The following is a 19,986-nucleotide window of genomic DNA, read 5'->3' as shown; positions in this document are numbered from 1 at the left end:
CATCTACCCAGTACAACCACTTCCTCAAGCCAACTTTCAGGTACGTCTGTTTTCGGGAAGTGGTTAAGTACCTTTAGCCCTTTGATTTGCTGCAATAAAGGAGAATACAAATCTATGAGTGCCAAGATCTTGTTTACATTTACAAGTTGGAATATAACTATGCTGGGTGTTAAGGAGGAACTTTTGTTTTTTTTTTGTTTTTTTTTAAAAGTCAGCAGCTACAAATTCTATAGCTGCTAACTTTTAAAAAAATCATGTTTTTACCAGGTCTTGGGAGTCCAGAGTGGTCTTCCTGCTGGTTTTTCTTACTGCTGAGGGTCCCCAGCGCTACCTTCATGGATATGGGAGACAGCTGTGACTTCTTTAGGAATCACAGCTAACTTTCTCACTGCACATGTGCAAGATCATGTGACACTATTGGGACTGGTCCTCCAGCCTCCTGGTGATGTGTCCCAGGTAGCTGCGGGCAGGGGGCATGTCTAAGCACACATCATTCTCTCCTAGGTGAGAACTGAGAAAGTGGGAGCGGGTACCTGCTGCTTGTAAAAATAAAAAACAAAAATATATAGTGTTAGGGGCGGGGGTGGGAAGGAGGGAAAGCAGCACTTTCACTTTTGAGTGAAGGTCTGCTTTAAGTTACAGTTCTCTTGTGAAACCTCTTCCTATTGCAGAAGCTGATGTCTGCCTACTTACATGCATGATAGACACTCTCTTTTTGAACTTTAGATTTGTATTTATGTCTATGTAATCCTGAGATTTACACACCCCTGCTAGACAGCACAGCCAGGTTGAGGACATCATTTCTTTGCTTAAAGTGGTTGTAAACTCTGTAATGCAAACTCAGCAAATCGCACTCCTCATTAACAAACCGGTTGATCTCTGCCTGTGAAAATCTCCTTACTTGTTTCATCTGCTTGCATTCCAACCCATAAAGTTTGATTACATCACGCGTGCGCTTCCTGTCCTGATTCACGGCATGCTCTGTGTGCCATTTCCCCATCCACAGCATGCTGTGTACGAGAGTTCCTCTGTCTGCTGCACAGCTTGCAGACTTCCGAGACTGGGATTTAATTCCCAGCTCACTGATCCTCCCCATGTGACTGTGTGACGTCACAAGGGGAGTAAACCTATAGCGGCAATCGTCTGAAGAAAGAGGCTCAGATAATAAATGATGACGCATGCGTGAGATTTCAGCAGGGGAATCAAGGAAGGGCGGAAATTATGCCCAAACATGAATCAGTAAACAGTGCCGCCAAAAACCCGGAAGACAATTTTTTTTACAAACTACTGAAAAACTGTAAGCAAGCTACAATTGTGTATACATTATACTGTGCAAGGATTGCAAATACGTTTTCAAATCACATGGAATGAAAAATCACAAAAAAGAATGCAGAGTTTACTTCCTCTTTAAGTTAAAGGATAAGTTCACCTTTTTTGTTTTTTTATTAAGAACCTGTAAAGCATTGCACCCGCGTTCAGCAGATCACAGGTGCAATCTCAGCTGCTCATTTACTAACATGTTACACCCTGAATACTGATGTAACATATTATGAAAACGTATCCTTCATGGAATAAGTTGGCCCTATCTTCTTACCCCCAGGTCATCTCTTTGCTCATTTTTTCTATCAGTATGTTATCGGTCATAAGTTTTGCAGGCAGCACATCGGATTGGCTCCCAATGCTGCCTTTTCCTCATCCAACCTGAATGTTGTTGTACAGGGGATTGCAAGTGGCTGGTATCAATTCAAATTCAGGTACTTACACTAGTTGCATATAAAAAATAAATTTAAAGATGAATACACGAAAAACAGCTAAAATACACAAATGAAATGCACATATGAGGGATGTTTTACCTGCCAAAATAATTTGTATTTGTCCATCCAGTCCTGAAATTTACACAGCTCCTCCACATAGCACAGTCCTGTCTGACAGGGAAGGGAACCTGAACTTTTTCTGCTGCAGTTTCACTTTCACAACCCCACCCTGTGACTATGCAGTAAAAGTTAAAGCGATACAGTTATGAGCAGCTCTCATTCTCGTGTTTACTTCAGCTATCTGCATGCTTCTTGTTTTGCAACACACTCAAATTGCCTCCATGTGCGACTTCTCCCTTCTCAAGTCAAAGTAAGGTATGTACAATTCTTGCGTTAACAATATTGCATTTAAAAAGGAACTTCACAAATGGGATTACTTTCATACTTTGGCCCAGCTTAGTTTAAATGGATTGTAGATGCCACCACTGTGTGAATGAGGGTGAATCAGTAATATACTATTGGAGCCTATGCTAAATACAGTAAGTGGCGTCCTCTTCCAGCTAATCTGTGTTCTAAATAGAGTCGTTTGCTTTGGTTCCTCTGCCACCCAGAAGAAGCCTTGAATTTTTTTTTTTTTTTTTGTTAATGAATTCAAGGCTTCTTCTGATAGGACAAGGTGGAGATTGTGAGATCACCCACCTTCCTCTCCACCTCAGCCAATCAGTGGAAGCTTTGCATTCATTAAATAAAAAAATACAAATTTCTCCTTAGTGACGGAGGCGCCGGAGCATATGACACTCTTTATTTAATACACAGAGGAGAAGTCATTGGAGACCTCAACAGTAAATGACAGATTCACCATTTGCCAGGATTCTCTGAATAGATCCTGTGCTGAGCGGCCAATCTCCTGTGTTCACAATGCATCAGGACAGCCACTCAGCATGGGACCCAAAAGCAAGTGGACATCCCTGGAGTAATGGTGTCTACTTCACTAATTTCCAGCTTCCAGGAGATAGGCCAGGTATGGTAAATACAGTACATAACCACATTTATGTAACTAAGTAAAAATATACTATCTTTGGAATTCTTCTTTGTTGATTTTAGATCCATTTAAATTTCAGCTTTAACCTAGCTAGAGAGCAAAAGTATAATTTGAAGACTGCTGTTAAAAAAATGTAATAATTTAATATAAAACCACAAAGACAAGTTTTTGCGAGAAAAAAAACATTTTAAGCAAAAGTCAGCTTGGATTCACAAAAGAGAAGTTGTCAGACAAATCTGATTTCTGTTTATGAGGTTGTAAAAAATACCTTAGACAAAGGAGTGGCTGTGGACGTAGTATACTTGGATTTTCCAAAAGTATTTAACACAGTTCTCCAAACGGCTAATGTGTAAGGTAAAGTCTACAGGCTTGGAAAAATCCGTTTGTAAACGGATAGAAAATTGGCTAAAAGATAGAGAGTAGTGGTTAATGATTCTTACTCTGAATGGTCTAAGGTTATCAGTGGTGTACCCCAAGGTTCAGTGTTGGGACCCTTACTTAATATCTTTATAAATGATATAGGGTCTGGGATTAAAAGTAGCATTTCAGTCTTTGCAGATGACACCAAGCTTTGCAGTGGAATAACTTCTTTAGAGGATGTCTCCAGTTTACAAGCTGACCTCAATGCACTGTTTCATTGGGAACTATGTGGCAAATGAGGTTTAATGTTGATAAATGTAAAGTTATGCACTTGGGGGCTAAGAATATGCATGCATTATACATACTAGGTGGAGTAGAACTGGGGGAATCCATAGCGGAGAAGGATTTGGGTGTTCTGGTAGATCCTAAGCTTAATAATAGCATGCAATGCCAAGCTGTGGTTTCCAAAGCAAGCAAAGTCCTTTCTTGTATTAACAGAGGCATGGACTCCAGAGAGAGAGATATTATTTTACCCCTGTACAGATCATTAGTGAGACCCCATCTGGAATATGCAGTTCAGTTTTGGGCACCATATTGGAGAACTGGAGAAAGTGCAGAGAAGAGCAACCAAACTGATAAGAGGCATGGAGGAGCTCAGCTATGAGAAAAGATTAGAGGAACTGAATTTATTCTCTCTGAGAAGAGGAGATTAGGGGGGGGGGGGGGGGGGAATGTACAACATGTATACATAAGTGGTCCATATATGGCACTTTTCCACTGCAAGTACCGGCTAGTACCGGCTCGGCTCTACTCGGCCCTGCTTGGCCCGGTTTGCTTTTCCACTGCGGTACCGCATGGTATAGTGTCGGAACGGTTCGGGAAGGTACGGTATAGGTTTGCTTTTCCACTAAAGTAGTACTAAAGTTAAGTGGGTGGGATAACAACGGGGTGGGTGTGATTCTCTGACCAATCAGTGGCTAGTAGTGACTGCATGCAAAGGATTGTGGGATATGGTACCAGTTTGGTACCTGTTGGAACCACAATCGAGCAGGTACTGTTTTTTCAGAGGCGTACCGTACCGTTCGGTTCCATGCAGTGGAAAAGCAAACCTATACCGTACCGAACCGTTCCGACTCTATACCATGCGGTACCTCAGTGGAAAAGCACAAGAGCGTGCCGAGCCGGTACGGTTCTATGCAGTGGAAAAGCGCCAATAGTAAACTTGGAGTTGAGTTATCCACTAAAAGCAGAGCTCCACACGAAAGGGGAAGTTCTGCTTTAAGCACCCCCCCCCCCCCACTCCACCAAGCAACATTTAGTATCTAATTATTTTTGGGGGGGTAAGGGGAAACTAGTTTTGACAGGTACCCATTCTCACTTCTGCTCGGATCGCCTAGGCCGGCCGTGATGATGTCATATGTGACCTAAATGAGTGTTGTTTCGGGGTCTAGCTCCCTTTGTCAAACCTTGAAAGGTTTGTCAAAGGGGGCCACACCCCAAAACCCTTAACCACACCCATTTATGTCACATATGACATTATCATGGCCTTCTGGTTGGCCTGTAATACTTCCTTGCTGTCCACAGAGGTTCTCACACATGATATACACAAACAGTCCGCTGCTTCTGTTGGCTCTTCCTGGCGTTTTGCTGGTTAACTTCCTAGTTCCAAGCACATTACATCACATCCACCTGGAGGGGCTTGCTCACCATTGACCACCTGGAAGGTCACCTTCTGCTGGAGATTTATAGATGTGCTTTTCAATACCTTGTACATGTGAATGCATAATCATTTTTTTTTCCATTTTATACATTTTTCTTGGACCAATGTAATTATGCATATCTCATACCAGAGAGGCCGTTGTGAAAGCAATCACTGTACTATTTGGTCCTATAACAGTAATAGCAAAGATCTTACAGGTCCTGTGCTGAGCAGCTTCTTCTCTGCTCACTAACCACAGGGGGATGCTCATTCAGCACTGCCTCCATTTACAGAACACCATGTATTATTTGAATGAATACAAGGCATTCCCTGATTGGACAAGATGGAGAGAAGAGGCAATGATGTCAAGATCGTGGCTACCACTATAGTAACGGCGACCACTACAACAGCAATTGTGAGATTCCCCAGCCTCTCTGGTATGAGATATGCATACTTACATTAGCCCAAGCTGGACCAAACTAACTAAGCAATAAAGCTCACATCCAGACTTTTAAAGCTGAACTCCAGTTACAAAAACTTTAATTTAAATCTATTCCTTCATAGCCACAAAGGACAATCCACTTTGTGTGCACCAAATGCCTATCTAAACCCAGATATTACCTTGTCAATGTAGCAGTAACATCATCACTGTACTGTACATTGCCTCTGCAGAAAGCAGAGCAGTGAGAGGGGCCAAGTAGGCTCTATTACAGGAGGGGGCAAAGACAAGACGAGTCTCCCTGCACAAGGAGAGAGCGCAGCAGTGACCAGTCTTTATTAGAAGAAGCTCCTGCATATGTGCAAAGTTTCACACTGGACACCGTGAGTGTGCTCTCAGCACAGAACTTAAAGTGAATGTAAAGTCTTGCTTGAAAAAAAATAAATAAAAATAAATAAATAAATAATAATAAATAAATAATAACAAACACGTTATACTTACCTCCTCTGTGCAGTGGTTTTGCACACAGCAGCCCGGATCCTTCTCTTCTCGGGTCCCTCGTTGCTGCTCCTAGCCTCTCCCTCCTGTCGAGTGCCCTCACAGCAAGCAGCTTGCTATGGGGGCACCCAAACCGAGCTGCAGTTCAGTGTGTCCATTCAGACACAGTGCTGTGGTTCGACCCCGCCCCCTCTCTCCCCTGATTGGCTGACTTTGATTGACAGCCACGGGAGCCAATGAATTATTCATTCTCCAGGAATCTGACTGCTTACTCTGAACAGCTCCACTTCTTCAAACCATTATTCATAATTCAGCTTATGTTATGTATCAGAATATAATTTGCTTTCTTACTTTTCAGGAATTCCACAAGATGAATACTTACATTCGTACAAAAAGAGACTGCTTGGCAGCCAGGTTGGGAGAAGAATATTTCTCCACCAGAGCCAGGGTGCTAAAGCCAAACTTATGAATAGGTTCATTAGAATCCAAAGGGGGGAAATCTGTGTCAACTTCTCCATCATCCTCCGCAATATGAAGGCAGTAGGCGTCCACATTATCACTGCAAGAAGAACACAGCAAAGCAAACGTGGTCAGCAAAGTTAAAAGCTGGAAAAAAAAAAAAAAAACTGTACTACTGCATATGTGAACCCTCGCTTTGTAAAGCAACCCATTTAGTTTAAAATAAAAGTGCAAGGTAAAATGTTTTTGTATATACAAGAAAACATTATAAATACTTTTTTCCTTCTTTTAACCACTTGACAGCCAAGCCTTTTCTGGCGCTTTTTGTTTACAAGTACGTATTTGCAAGAAAATTCTTATAACCCCCAAACATTATATATATATATATATATATATATATATATATATATATATATACACACATACATACATGCATACATGCATACACACATACACACACACACACACACAGGTGCAGCTCATAAAATTAGAATATCATTAGAAAATTATTTTATTGCAGTAATTCAACTCAAAAAGTAAAACTCATATTTAAAGAGGTTATAAATCCTTTTTTTTTTTTTTTTCACCCTGAAAGACAAACACATAATGAGCTAGTATGCATTGCATACTAGCTCATTATGGAATACTTACCTTAGTACGAGCCGCCGCCGTGCTGCCCGCTTAGCTGTATGACGGGCGACATGTCCAGTCGCCCGTCTTCCGGGATCGCGGCATCCGGCCATCCGATTGGCCGGAGCCGCGGTGACGTCACTCCCGCGCACGCGCGCGGGAGCCGGCGGTCACGGCACGGAGTTCTGAACGAACGGCACCAGCGGCCGTTCCTTCATAGCGCATGCGCCAGTGACGTCACTGGATGCATCTAAGGTAAATATCTCCTAAACGGTACATGTTTAGGAGATATTTACAGTACCTATAGGTAAGCCTTATCATAGGCTTACCTATAGGTACAAGTATCAGAGGAGTGTTTACATCCTCTTTAAATATAGATGAATTACACACATTTCATTTTCCAGCAGGACTTGGCACTTGCCCACACTGCCAAAAATCCCTGGTTTAATGATCATGGTATCACTTTGCTTGATTGGCCAGCAAACTCGCCTGACCTAAACCCCATAGAGAATCTGTGGGTACAGTCCGTGATGATTTGGGGAGTCAGGTCATCTGCTGGTGTTGGTCCACTGTGTTTTATCAAGTCCAAAGTCATCACAGTCCTCTACCAGGAAATACTAGAGCCCTTCATGCTTCCCTCGGCTGATAAGCTTTATGGAGATGCTGGTTTCATTTTCCAGCAGGACTTGGCACCTGCCCACACTGCCAAAATTACGAATACCTGGTTTAATGATCATGGTATCACTGTGCTTGATTGGCCAGCAAACCAGCCTGACCTAAACCTCATAGAGAATCTGTGGGGTATTGTCAAGAGGAAGATGAGACACACCAAACCCAACAATGCAGACCAGCTTAAAGAGGAAGTAAACCCTCCTCTGCAACTTGTACCTATGATAAGGCTTACCTATAGGTACTGTAAATATCTCCTAAACATGTACCGTTTAGGAGATATTTACCTTCCGTGCAGCCAGTGACGTCACTGGCGCATGCGCTCTGAAGGAATGGCCGCTCGTGCCGTTCCTTCAGAGCCCCGTGCCGTTACCGTCAGCTCCCGCGCGCGTGCGCGGGAGTGACGTCACCGCGGCTCCAGCCAATCAGATGGCCGGATGCCGCGATCCCGGAAGACGGGCGAATGGACATGTCCCCCGTCATAGAGGTAAGCGGGCGGCACGGCGGGGGCTTGTTCTAAGGTATTTCATAATGAGCTAGTATGTGATGCATACTAGCTCATTATGTGTTTCTCTTTCAGGGTGAAAAAGAAAATAAATAAATAAATTTGGGTTTACAACCTCTTTAAAGCCACTATCAAAGAAACCTGGGCTTCCATAACACCTCAGCAGTGCCACAGGCTGATCGCCGCCATGCCACGCCGCATTGATGCAGTATTCATGCAAAAGGAGGAGCCCTGACCAAGTATTAAGTGCATACCATACTGTACATGGACATACTTTTCAGTAAGTCAACATTTCTGTATTAAAAACCTTTTTTTTTTTTTATTGGTCTTATGCAATATTCTAATTTTCTGAGATACTGAATTTTGGGTTTTCCATAACTGTAAACCATAATCATCAAAATTAAAAGAAAGAAATGCTTGAAATATATCACTCTGTGTGTAACGCATCTTTACAAAATATATGAAATTCACTTTTTAAGTTGAACTACTGAAATAAATTAACTTTTTGATGATATTCTAATTTTATGAGAATTTATGAGAATTTTGATGCACCTGTATATATGTGTGCACGACTTACGCATGCGTTTGCTTCTGCGCACGAACATGGAGGGATGGGGGGGCCAACATAGTTTCAGAGCCAACACCACTTGGCAGAGCCATCACCATGACACCAATAATGTTTTAGTCATTTGTAAGGGAGGCATTTTCTTTAGCACTTCCATCTGGCAGCACTAGGGTTGTCAGTTTGAATCCCAACCATGGCACTGCCTGCATGGAATTTGCATGCTCTCCCTGTGCCTGCATGGGTTTCCTCTGATTACTCTTGTTTCCTCCTACAATCCAAAGACATACTGGTAGGTTAATTGGCTTCTGTCCAAATTGGCAGGAAGTATGAATGTAAATTAGGGAATTTAGATTGCAAGCTCCTTGAAAGCAGGTACTGATGTAAATGTACAATATATTTTTTGTTTAATTTCTTTTTATTGAAAATTTAAAGAAACAAAGACAGAACATTGACAATACAATCCGACATGTGATAAAAGAAAAAACAATGGAACTATAACATGAAGGGCATGAAGACCACCAGCATGTGCCGTGTACGCATAATCAAAAAACCGATGTTGAATGGCTAGATAATCACGGCACAAATAAATTTGGGAAGGCATATCTAGAGCACAGTACTTTGCATAACAAGACCAATGTCGGAAAGATCACAGAGAAAGACGATGGAATAGTGAAGAATACGAGGGAGAGAGGAAGAGAAGAACAGCAAAGAAAGAAGGGGCAAGAGGTGGGGGGAATGGGGGGGGGGGGGCGGAGTAGGCCACGGGATACATAAATTCCATACAAGAAAAACCTTAAACAATTATGCTTGCATCAGAATGCTATAAGACAGTAGAGGCGTCCTCAGTGAGCAAAGCAACATAGGACGAAGTGGATTTAAAGGAGGACCAAGGATACCAGGTAGAACGAAAACGGTCCAATTTATCTCGAGCTATGAAGGTAAGTTCTTCCAGTTGGTATGTCATGTCCACCTTTAGTAGCCATTGTCGTACTGTGGGAATGGTGGATGTGCCCCAACAAATTTGTATCAGGGCTTTAGCAGCATTGAGCATATGAGGAATCATTGAACGTTTATACTTAAATAGTGGTGCGGTAGTTCCATGCAGAAGGACAACCCATGGGTCGAGTGGAATAGCGTCTTCCGTAATAACTTGAATGAGCCGGATAAATTCCTGGAAGAACGGCTGGATCTTTGAACAGTACCACCAGATGTGTGCATGTGAAACGGTATCTCCGCATCCCCTCCAACATAACGGGGAGATGGCCGAAGAGATATTGTGTAGTTTCCGCGGGGTGTAATACCATCTGGACAATAACTTGTAATTAGATTCCGCCACCCTGGTGGAAATAGAAGAAATGTGGGCCAGGGCAAGAACTTTGTCCTTCCTAGCATCCGAGATCTGAGAGCCAATATCCAGTTCCAATTTATGGATAAAGTCCGGGTAAGGCTGACCCTGCAAGGAAATAAGGGCTTCGTAAAACGGTGACGTGGAATGAAGAGGGGGATCCCGAGGATAGAGTATGGCTTCGCTGGGAGTAAATGTACAGTATATATGTAAAGTGCTGTATAAATTGACAGCACTATATAAATACCTGTTATAATATACTTGGACTGTTCCTGTAAATACGACTAGCTTTTATGGGTTACACTTTCAAATCGATTCCTTCGGATGTCATTTAAAAAAAAAAAAAATCACAATAAAACCTATTTGAAGGGTAGAACAGTAGACGCTGCTATTTAAAACTCAACATTTGTCTAAGATTAGCTCCCTGCTGGAAATGCAGGACTTGCTGCTATATGCCCAGTCAAACATAAGGACGGGCCAGAGAGTGCCCGAGGCGCCAGCCACAAGTGGCCATAAAAGCAGCAGTTGAAACTCTCTTTGCGTGCTTGTGAAAGACAATGGGGACATGATCATAATGTGGATAAAATCAGCTGCGCTGAAGAGACAGAGCCATAACTCAGTGATGCAGAGTGTCAGGGGAAACATCCGCTGCTAAACATTCCATGGAAATGCTTCATCCAAATAAAAGAGAGAGGTTCAAAAGGTTTCATTAAAATGATATATGCTGTGCTCAGCATCTCAATCATACATGCTACAGAAACAATGTGCTCGGTAATCTCTGCAGAGAGCTAGCCTCAGAAAACACCGGCTGGCAAGGCTTACAAACACAGCCACTTGCCGGGATGCCAGCAGAACTTCTACTCTGATAAAAACTATTTGAAGTGCAAAGCCAAGCAGCATAGGTAGCTGAAGAAAGATGTACTTGAAAGAGTAGAAATATTGCCATATGTTTTTAGCTCTGACAACACAGACAATGTATTCATTTTATTGCTATTCAGTCTTAAAGCGGAGTTCCGGGCACAAAATCGACCTAATCGATTTTGTGCCCATCCGCTTGCTCTGCTTCACCTGAAAAGGAATTGGATAGTTAGAATTATTTTTTTTTTTTTACTTACCTTGTAATTGTAGAAAGAAATACTCACCTTTCGTCACTTCCTCCCTCTGTGGCCTCGGCCCGCCGTCTCTTCGGGTTTGCAATGATTCCTGGGAGCTGAACGTCATCGCTCCCAGGAATCAATGCGACGGCACCTGCCCCGCTCGTCACTTCCGGTGCGACGCCACATTCCCCGCTAAACAGCTTCTGGGCATGCGGCGCCGCGGCGGAAAGTGACGAGAGGGGCCGGTGAAGGCGCATTCTGGGAGAAAAAGACGCGGAAGAGGACGCAGAAGAGGATCGCGCTGGCTTCAGCTGCCCACAACAGAGATGGCAACGCTGGAGAAGAAATTTTATAAGTGAGTATTTCTTCTTGCAGGTAAGTGCGAACCGGGACAGATCAGAGGCTAGCCATTGTGGAATGTACTAGCCCTGACTGTCCCGGGGGTATGTTTATTGAAAAACTGTTTTTGTGCCCGGAATTCCGCTTTAAAGTAATAATAAACCATCAGCTTTTTAGTTTAACATATTGGGCACAAAAAAAATGAACATTGCCTGGTAAACTATTTGTTAAAATTCGTACCCCACCAGTTCAAAACGTTCATTGCTGCTGGCTCCTCATGTCTAGGTGCTGCTTCCCTGAACTTCTGGCCATCACAGGGAAGAGTTGAAGCAGTACTAAACTTTATAAAAAAAGTTTCTTCCTGCAAAGTAAAATAATGTGCTAGTATGCACTGAATACTAGCACATTATGAAAGACTTACCTTAAAACAAAGCCCTCCAGTGGCACACTGTCACCGATGAGAGGCCTTCAATCTTCACCCAGTCTTCCTTCTGGGTTCGCGGGCTCCAGCTGTTTGAGTGGCCAATCCGCAATGATGTCGTGGCAACGGCACAGAGCTCTGAAGAGACAGCATGAGTATGCTATCCTTTCAGAGCGCATGCACTGGTGATGTCACTGGCTGCAGAAACACTGAATATCTCTTGAACGGTGCATGTTTAGGAGATATTCCTTGAACCTACAGAAAAGCTTATCTGTAGGTACAGGTGTCCAAGCAGTGTTTACTACCTCTTTAACAGTGGACAGTGCAGTCTCTATTCAGTTTGCTTATTTGGAGAGAAGAGGGGGAGGAGCATGCAAGTGCCTTTCCATCCTAGGATAAGGGGCTGTGTGTTTCTACTGATGCACGCAGCGTAGGGAGACACAACTCTAGTCTCTGCATATAAGAGTGGCTCCATAAGATGCTTAAGGAGAAAGGAGCCACCCTGAAACTGGAATCCAGGGGCAATGGTCATTGCACCAGCTTAAACGTGAACACAGGCAAGGATAAAAAGATAAAGAAACTGCATACTCAGTAAGTGAAAAAACAGCTCATGAAAGTGCTTAAAAACTATCACTCTATCATTTTAAAGTAGAACTGAAGGCCTTTTTTCATTTTGGAGAGAGCAGTAAAGGGTTATGAACCTTCTTTTTTTCCTGTCATTTTTGTCCCACTAGGGAGATTTCCACTTCCTATCAGACAGCCATAAGAAGCTTCTTCCTCTTTAATATCACAAGAAGTGAGATGAATCAAATATAGTCACAAGATCGAGTGTCCCCCGTTGGACTTTACCCTCTATTTCGGTCCTGGTTACCACTCAAAATTTAAAAATTTTCTTTCATTTTCACTTTTGGTAATTGTGATCACCAGGATACATGGAGTGTGAGTCTCTCCAATGAGGACAGAGACAGTAATAAACAGGACAGGCGTTCGATTATATCTCTCTTCTCTATCCGAAAAAAAAAAAAATTTGATTTTTGACTTACCGTAAAATCAATTTCTCTGACGTTCATTGATGGACACAGCTCCTGTCATTCTTGACCATTGGGTTATACTGCGCCCTACAGGAGTAGGACACTAGGCAGAAAAAAATTCTGGCTACACCCATGGGCAGTCCCAGGGGGTATACTCTTTCTCTCTGCTATAGCCACTCAGTTTTGTTACAAGCAGTGTCAGGAGAAATATAACTTCACAGAGGGGTGGGCGCTGTGTCCGTCAATGAACATGAGAGAAATGGATTTTACAGCAAGTCAAAAATCCCATTTTTGTTTTCATTCAGTAGCCAACCAGATGACAGGGGCTCAACCAAAAAACAACTGGAGCCTACCTAAAAAAAACAATACACCCTCAAAGTGGATCAGGTCCTCCTAAACAGCAGCCTGCAAAACCTTGAGGCCAAAGGAAGCATTCGCAGATGCCAACAGATCCACTTTATAAAACTTTGTAACAGTGTGCACCAACGACCAGGTGGCCGCCTTGCAAACCTTCGTCACTGACGCCTGACGACGGAAGGCCCAGGAGACACTAAGCGCCTAGTAGAGTGCACCTTGAAAGGAAAAGGAGGAACCTGACCCCTGATGGAATAGGCCTGCACCACCATCTGTCTGATCCATCTGGAAATGGTCGCAGAGGAAGCGGACAACCATTTTGCGAGGTCCATCTGTGAGCACAAATAGAGAGTCTGACTTCATGAAAAACTCCGTAGCTGCCACGTGCATCCTAATTGCCCATACCACATCAAAGGCATGCAAGGCAATTTCCTTCGGATGTCTAGGCCTGGGACACAGAAAAGGCAACACAATGTCTTCATTCAAATGAAAACTAGAGATCACAATAGGAAGGAATGACGGACAGGGGCGAAGCACCAAATAAACAAAGAAAGAACCGTGCTAAAGAGGACAATAAAAATGCAAAATAACATAATACAAGCAGCAACAATTCTGTGTGATAAAATCACAGTCAAAAAAAAGATATAACAACTAAAAGTTGCGCTATTCAATTCCCAAAAGTGCAGCACTAATCAAACAATATGTGTAAATAATGTTGAAATAAAGTCCCAATAGTGTAAATTAAAGTGCCAATAGTGTGATGATCCAAATTATTGATGCCACCACCTTGATAAGTAATTGAAAACACCTCCACCAAAGGATGAATTACACCCTTACCAGATGTCAATGACCTCTCATTACAAAAGGTCATCTATCGCCTAACTTGGTCTGGGCTTTAGGTCATCCACATAGGTCCTCTAACAAAGCTCCTTTCTCTCCTCAATTTGGATCCATGGGCTTACCCAAAACAAATAAAGCTCCACATAGTGTAATATTGCAGGTTTATTTAGGATAAAAAAATTAATCCACGTACATCAAGGAACGTTTTAAAGTGTTCCTTGATGTAAGTGGATTACCTTTTTATCCTAAAAAAAACCTACAATATTACACTATGTGGCATCCTTGATATCGATAGAGGCGAGGAAATCCGACGCAGGGATCCCACCACTGTTGGAATGGACTCCATTCTGAACTTCTGTACCTGCACAAAGCAGTTTAGCGCCTTGAGGTCCAGGATTGGACGCACTTTGCCTTCCTTCCTGGGAACTGTAAACAGGTTTGAGTAAAAACCCTGAAAACCTTCCAAAGTCGGAAACGGTACAATCACCCCTTGAAGGAACAGGTCTTGTACCACCCTAAACAGACACTGTAACCGGTCTGTGGACAGGAAAAAACCTTGCCGGGGGACAAGAGTCAAACTCGATCTTGTAGCTGAACCGAATAAATTTGTGGACCCACTTTTCCTGCACCAGGAAAGTCAACGGGTTCGGAAACCAGCGATGACGTCCCACCAACCCTGATACTGGTGAGGGCGCACCTTCATGCTGAAGGAGCCATGTCCGCAGGTCTGGAGAAGCCCGCTCTCAGCTTGCCAGACCAGGTTCATTTGGATCTGCCAGAGGAAGCCCTGAAAGGCCTTGAGCCCTTGTCAGTGGACCCAGGGTGCCGAAAAAACTTCTTATGAGCCGAGAGGGAAGGTCCACGTCTACAACAGGGTTCCTTGCCCTTAGTAGCCTGCGGAAGAAAGGTATTTTTTCCCCCCTGTGAGACCTTTAATGATGTCATCCAGGGTAGCTCCAAACATAAGATCTCCTTGAAAGTACAGGCCTTTTTAGAAGTTTGGTCTGCAGACCAGCATTCGAGGCAAAAGACACGCCGAATGAAACCGCCAAAACAGAGAGGCGAGACATTAGGGGAGCCGCATCCAAGGAGGCATCACAGATAAACTGCAACTCCTGGACCAGCTGGTCCGCCAGCTCAGCAAAGGCAGAAGGGAGTTCTCCCTTCAGCTCACAGCGTAGGGGAGTTTGCGACACCAGGGCAATGGTGAATATCGGCTCCATCGCCGAACCATCTAAGGTGTACATAGTGCAGGCCACAGCCTCAGCCTTCTGATCAGCAGGATCCTTAAAGGCAGAGGACTCTTCCACCGGCATCCTGGTTGCCTTGTTCAATCTGGAAACCGGAGGGTCCACCACCGGTGGCACGGTCCACTTCTTAAGAAAAGACTCCTCATAGGGGTAAAGCCTAGTAAAGCGCTTAGGGACCCCACAAGGACGCTTTGGTCATCCCCACTCTTTAGCGACAATTCTGTCAAAATAGGCAGGGAAAGGAAACACCTTTGCCACTTTGGATGGCTTGTGAGTGCCAAAGGGCACCTGCTCATTCGTCGCAGGTTCAGCTGTGTCCTCCATCTTCAGGATCTCAAGCTCAGATACAATCAGTGCATCCACCAGCGCCTTTTCGTGCACAGTCACAGGCGTGGAGGAATCATCCTTACTATTAGAGGTTCCAGGTGTGAGGTTGCAGACCCAGCAGGGTGATCCTGCTCCGCAACGGCCGAATCAGATACAGGATCTGATGAGACAGATGAGGCCCCAGGGGGAAAGCAGGGGGTGCTTTTTGCTAGCCTGTCGTCTGCAAGCCACCTCCACCCAGGACACATTTTTTCACCGGTGACCATCCTCCTCTCTGTTGAGAGGTGGGCTGTTACTGCTGGGACCAACACAAGCCTCATTTTATCTCTTTTCTTGCTGAAACCATATGTGGACATAATCGCACGGGCTGTAAGTTCGACATGCGGCCTCTATACTCTACATCAGTAAACTCATATAGTCTTTGTAATATTTAAGCTTTTATATACTTTTTTGGTTTGTACCCTTGATATAATGTTAATTGTAATGTACATTTGTATTTCATAGGTCTAACAGGTCTGTGCTCAGAATTTCCCCTGAGGAAGGAATCATTATTCGATTTTGAAACATATCCGGATGTCTATTGTTGCATTATTAATTAGTCGTTCCACCTTGACACTGACACTATGCGCCAGACCTGAGCAAAACTGTGCTATGTGTGTTTTTTAACGAAACTTTGTTAGATGTACCACTTGTTCCATGTATATATTTTTAACTTTGTTCAATAATTTATATTTTTTATCCTATTATATTTTCTCCATTCCTACATACTCCTCCTTCCCTTTGATTAGCCTTGTCCACTCAAATTCCCATGGGACGTTTTCCTTTTTGTTTTTCTACTACATTTTGGGGACCTAGGGGACCTAGGCTGGTCTAGTTGCACAAACCTATACGCTCCTTACATTTTACAAGGGATTCCAGGACCGCCGTCAGTGCATGGATGGATGGATGGTTGGGACCCGGAGGGCCCCGAAGTCTCAGAGAGGGGATCAGGTGGGGAAATGTGCTCCAAAGACCCCATGAGTCACGAGGGGGACCCTACAAAAAGTGTAAAACACTGCTAAGGGACAACCCCCACTGCGCTAGCAGCACCAGCCGGTCACCAGACACAAAGCACCAAGTGATCCTTAGCAGAGAGGGAGAGAACCCCACAAGACTCACCACCCACAGAAACAGGCACCTGCAGCCACCAGGAGAATATGCACTACACGTGCAGTGATCAGGAAGTAAAATGATCCAGGAGTACCACCAGGGGATAAGGAGGGGCTACCACCCTCGAAATCGCCACCTACAGGGCTCCACTGTCATGGCCCCTGCTATTTCCAATGGTAAACAACAAAAAAATGGCCGCCAGACTACACAAACATGGTCGCCGTGTATAGAACCACACAGGCTACAACAAAATGGCAGCACCATGAGGCTTACAGGGACCCAGGAGGGAGATCAGGCCTCAAGGACAGATCAAGGCAGGATGGGGGGCCCTGGCAGGAGCCCCCCCTCACAGTCGAATGTTCGGTCACCGCAGCCGCACCCCCCGGTCCCCATCGCCAGTTAGCGCCCTGCCCCATCCAAGGAAAGTGGCCAGACCACCCAAACAGTCCCAGCGTGGAGGGGGGGGGGGGAAGGATGAGGGACTTGGCAAGGGGAGTTGCCTGCGGGAAGGAGGGGAACCCAGGGGTCCAACTGTCCCAAGGAGGGGCTCGCGTCCACCCCAAAACCCTCCAGCGGGAGAGGGGAGACAGGAACTCACCATATCAGGAACCAGACAGAACCCCTCTGCATCAAAATGGGGGTCTGTTGGCAAAGAGGAACGCTGCAACTCGGACCAAGACCTGGTCATATGGGACCTCACGACGCATTTAACTGGCAGACCAGCCCCCCCGTCCAGTGGGGCTATATCTCGCCGACCTAACGTGAAGCGGAGGTCTGAGCGTGCTCGCTGGCAAGACTGGGGTGACCACTGGATCTAGATTATCCAGCCTGTCGCCCAGTCCAGGCAATTGATTGTAGATCTTGCTGGAAAAAAATTCAGGAGGAAAACATTTTCTATCTGAAAAATGTTGCCAGGACCAAGGATCCCAGCAAGGAAATAGGTCCTTACTCCTGAATAGGCAGAAAATAAAAACTGAGTGGCTATAGCAGAGAGCAGGAGTATACCCCCTGGGACTGCCCATGCGTGCAGCCAAAATTATTTTCTGCCTAGTGTCCTACTCCTGTAGGGGGCAGTATAAGCCAATAGTTATGAATATCAGGAGCTGTGTCCGTAAATGAATGAATGAAATGACTGCAAACTTTGCAGGGATGGTGGAAACTAGGGATCGACCGATGATCGGCAAGGCCGATCTAGACTTTTGCCGATATATCTGTATCGGCCTCGGAACTGGCCGATATTCTAAATATTGCTCATTTGAGGGTAAAATTATGTCACATAGCATAATTTTGTTTACAAAGGTTATTGAATATGCCACTCGCATATGTACAAATTAAAGATATAAGCAATGAAGTGATGTCATGACATCACTTTCGGGTACTTGCGCCAGATTCAAAAAAATGACAGCATTCAAAACAGCCAAACTTGGCGTTTTGAATGCTTTTAAGTGCAGAGGAGGGGTTTGGGGTCTTTTAGACCCCCAGATCCCTCCACAAGAGTACCTGTCAAGTAATAAAATAAAAAATAATTTTTTTGTACGAAATTAAGAGGCCAATGCCGATATGCAATGGCCAAAATATCGGTATCGGCAATGAAAAAACGATATCGATCGATCACTAGTGGAAATCTCTCCTACAGATACTTGGCAGTGGACGGTGTCAATAAAACAGTGGACGGTGTCCAGTACTTATTAGTGCACCATATCAGTTCCCATAAGTACAGTCTCATCAGTGCCGCCTCAGTGCAGCCTTATCAGTGTCCATCAGTGCAGCCTTATCAGTGTCCATGAGTGAAGCATTTCAGTGCAACATATCAGTGCCGCCTCACTAGTGCATTTTATCAGTGCTCATCAGTGCCCATCAGCGCAGCCTCATCTGGGCCCGTCAGCGCAGCCTCATCTGGGCCCGTCAGCGCAGCCTCATCTGGGCCCGTCAGCGCAGCCTCATCTGGGCCCGTCAGTGCAGCTTTTCAGTGCCCATAAGTACAGTTTAGCGGTGCAGCATATCAGTGCAGTCTCATCTGTGCCCATCAGTGCAGTCTCATCGGTGCCCGTCCGTGCAGTCTCATCTGTGCCCGTCCGTGCAGTCTCATCTGTGCCCGTCCGTGCAGTCTCATCTGTGCCCGTCCGTGCAGTCTCATCTGTGCCCGTCCGTGCAGCCTCATTAGTGCCCATCAGCGCAGCCTCATCTGTGCCCATCAGCGCAGCCTCATCTGTGCCCATCAGCGCAGCCTCATCTGTGCCCATCAGCGCAGCCTCATCTGTGCCCATAAGCGCAGTCTCATCTGTGCCCATAATCGCAGTCTCCTAGAGCAGGGATCTTCTGCTGTGACAGATCTTGTATGTGAGACGCCGGTTGCTGTAAAGTCCCGCCTCCTGGACTGGCTATGAGATAGACAGCACACTAGTCCAATGCTGGTGCAGGAGGCAAGACTTTACAGCAACCAGCATTTCACATACAAGATCTATCACAGCGGAAGATCCCTGCTCAGTCATCCGGCCGGCGTCTCCTAATGATACCTGCTGCACTGACGAATGACTGACAGACGGGCAGGGCAGCAAGCGGCCGACGGCAAGGGGTGTTGAGGCGGTGACTGGTGTGCTGGCAGGGAGCAGAGGAGGAGGGAGGAGCACATCACCTCCATTGGGGTGTACAGACCAGGGGTCTATAAGACCCCTCCACCCACCACAGCAAGTAGGGAAAGAAGTACAAGTCCCTGCTTGCTGGAGAGAACTACAAATGAGCTGTACCAAGACCGGTGGCTGGGAGTACACGAGGAATAGCAGCCAACGGTCTTACAAACAGGAAATCACAGGGCAGTAACAGTTTTACTTCAAAATCATCAGGCTATTACAGAGCTAGGAAGATGGATGGTATAGTCGGTAAAGGTAGGAGATCAGCTACAAAGACATGGGAAAAAAGTTTTTGCCTTTAATATCCTCAGAGGCTAGATGGAGAGAATAAATGACTGAGCTGGTTGATTCCATCTGGAATTTTAAACCCTAAAAAATCTGTGGACAATCTTTAGATCCAAGATAAGGCAGATGCCTCTTTTCAGTGAACGAGTTGGAGGAGAAACCCTACAACCTCTCTCCCTCTGGCAACACAGCTGTGACCCCCCTTGGGAGAGGAGCAGCTCCAGAGCAGTATGAAGCTCCGTCAATCTTTGCAGAGGTGCAGGCAAGTTTTACAACATGAAGCGCAGTAGAGGCATGG

The 19,986-nt window shown here is 44.9% G+C and overlaps 1 protein-coding gene across 1 annotated transcript in view; it reads right to left on the bottom strand.

Moving 5' to 3' along the window:
• Nucleotides 1–19,986, bottom strand: part of MAPKAP1 (MAPK associated protein 1) — a 433,900-nt gene that overhangs the window by 243,405 nt on the left and 170,509 nt on the right. The window contains exon 6 of the mRNA XM_082263170.1: nt 6,175–6,351. Coding sequence (XP_082119296.1) covers nt 6,175–6,351 — 177 coding nt within the window. The remainder of the gene's footprint in view (nt 1–6,174; nt 6,352–19,986) is intronic.

This window comes from Pelophylax lessonae, assembly GCF_965119305.1.
Source record: "Pelophylax lessonae genome assembly, chromosome: 7".
Lineage (NCBI taxonomy): Eukaryota > Metazoa > Chordata > Amphibia > Anura > Ranidae > Pelophylax > Pelophylax lessonae.
This window is presented reverse-complemented; position numbering and strand designations above follow the sequence as displayed.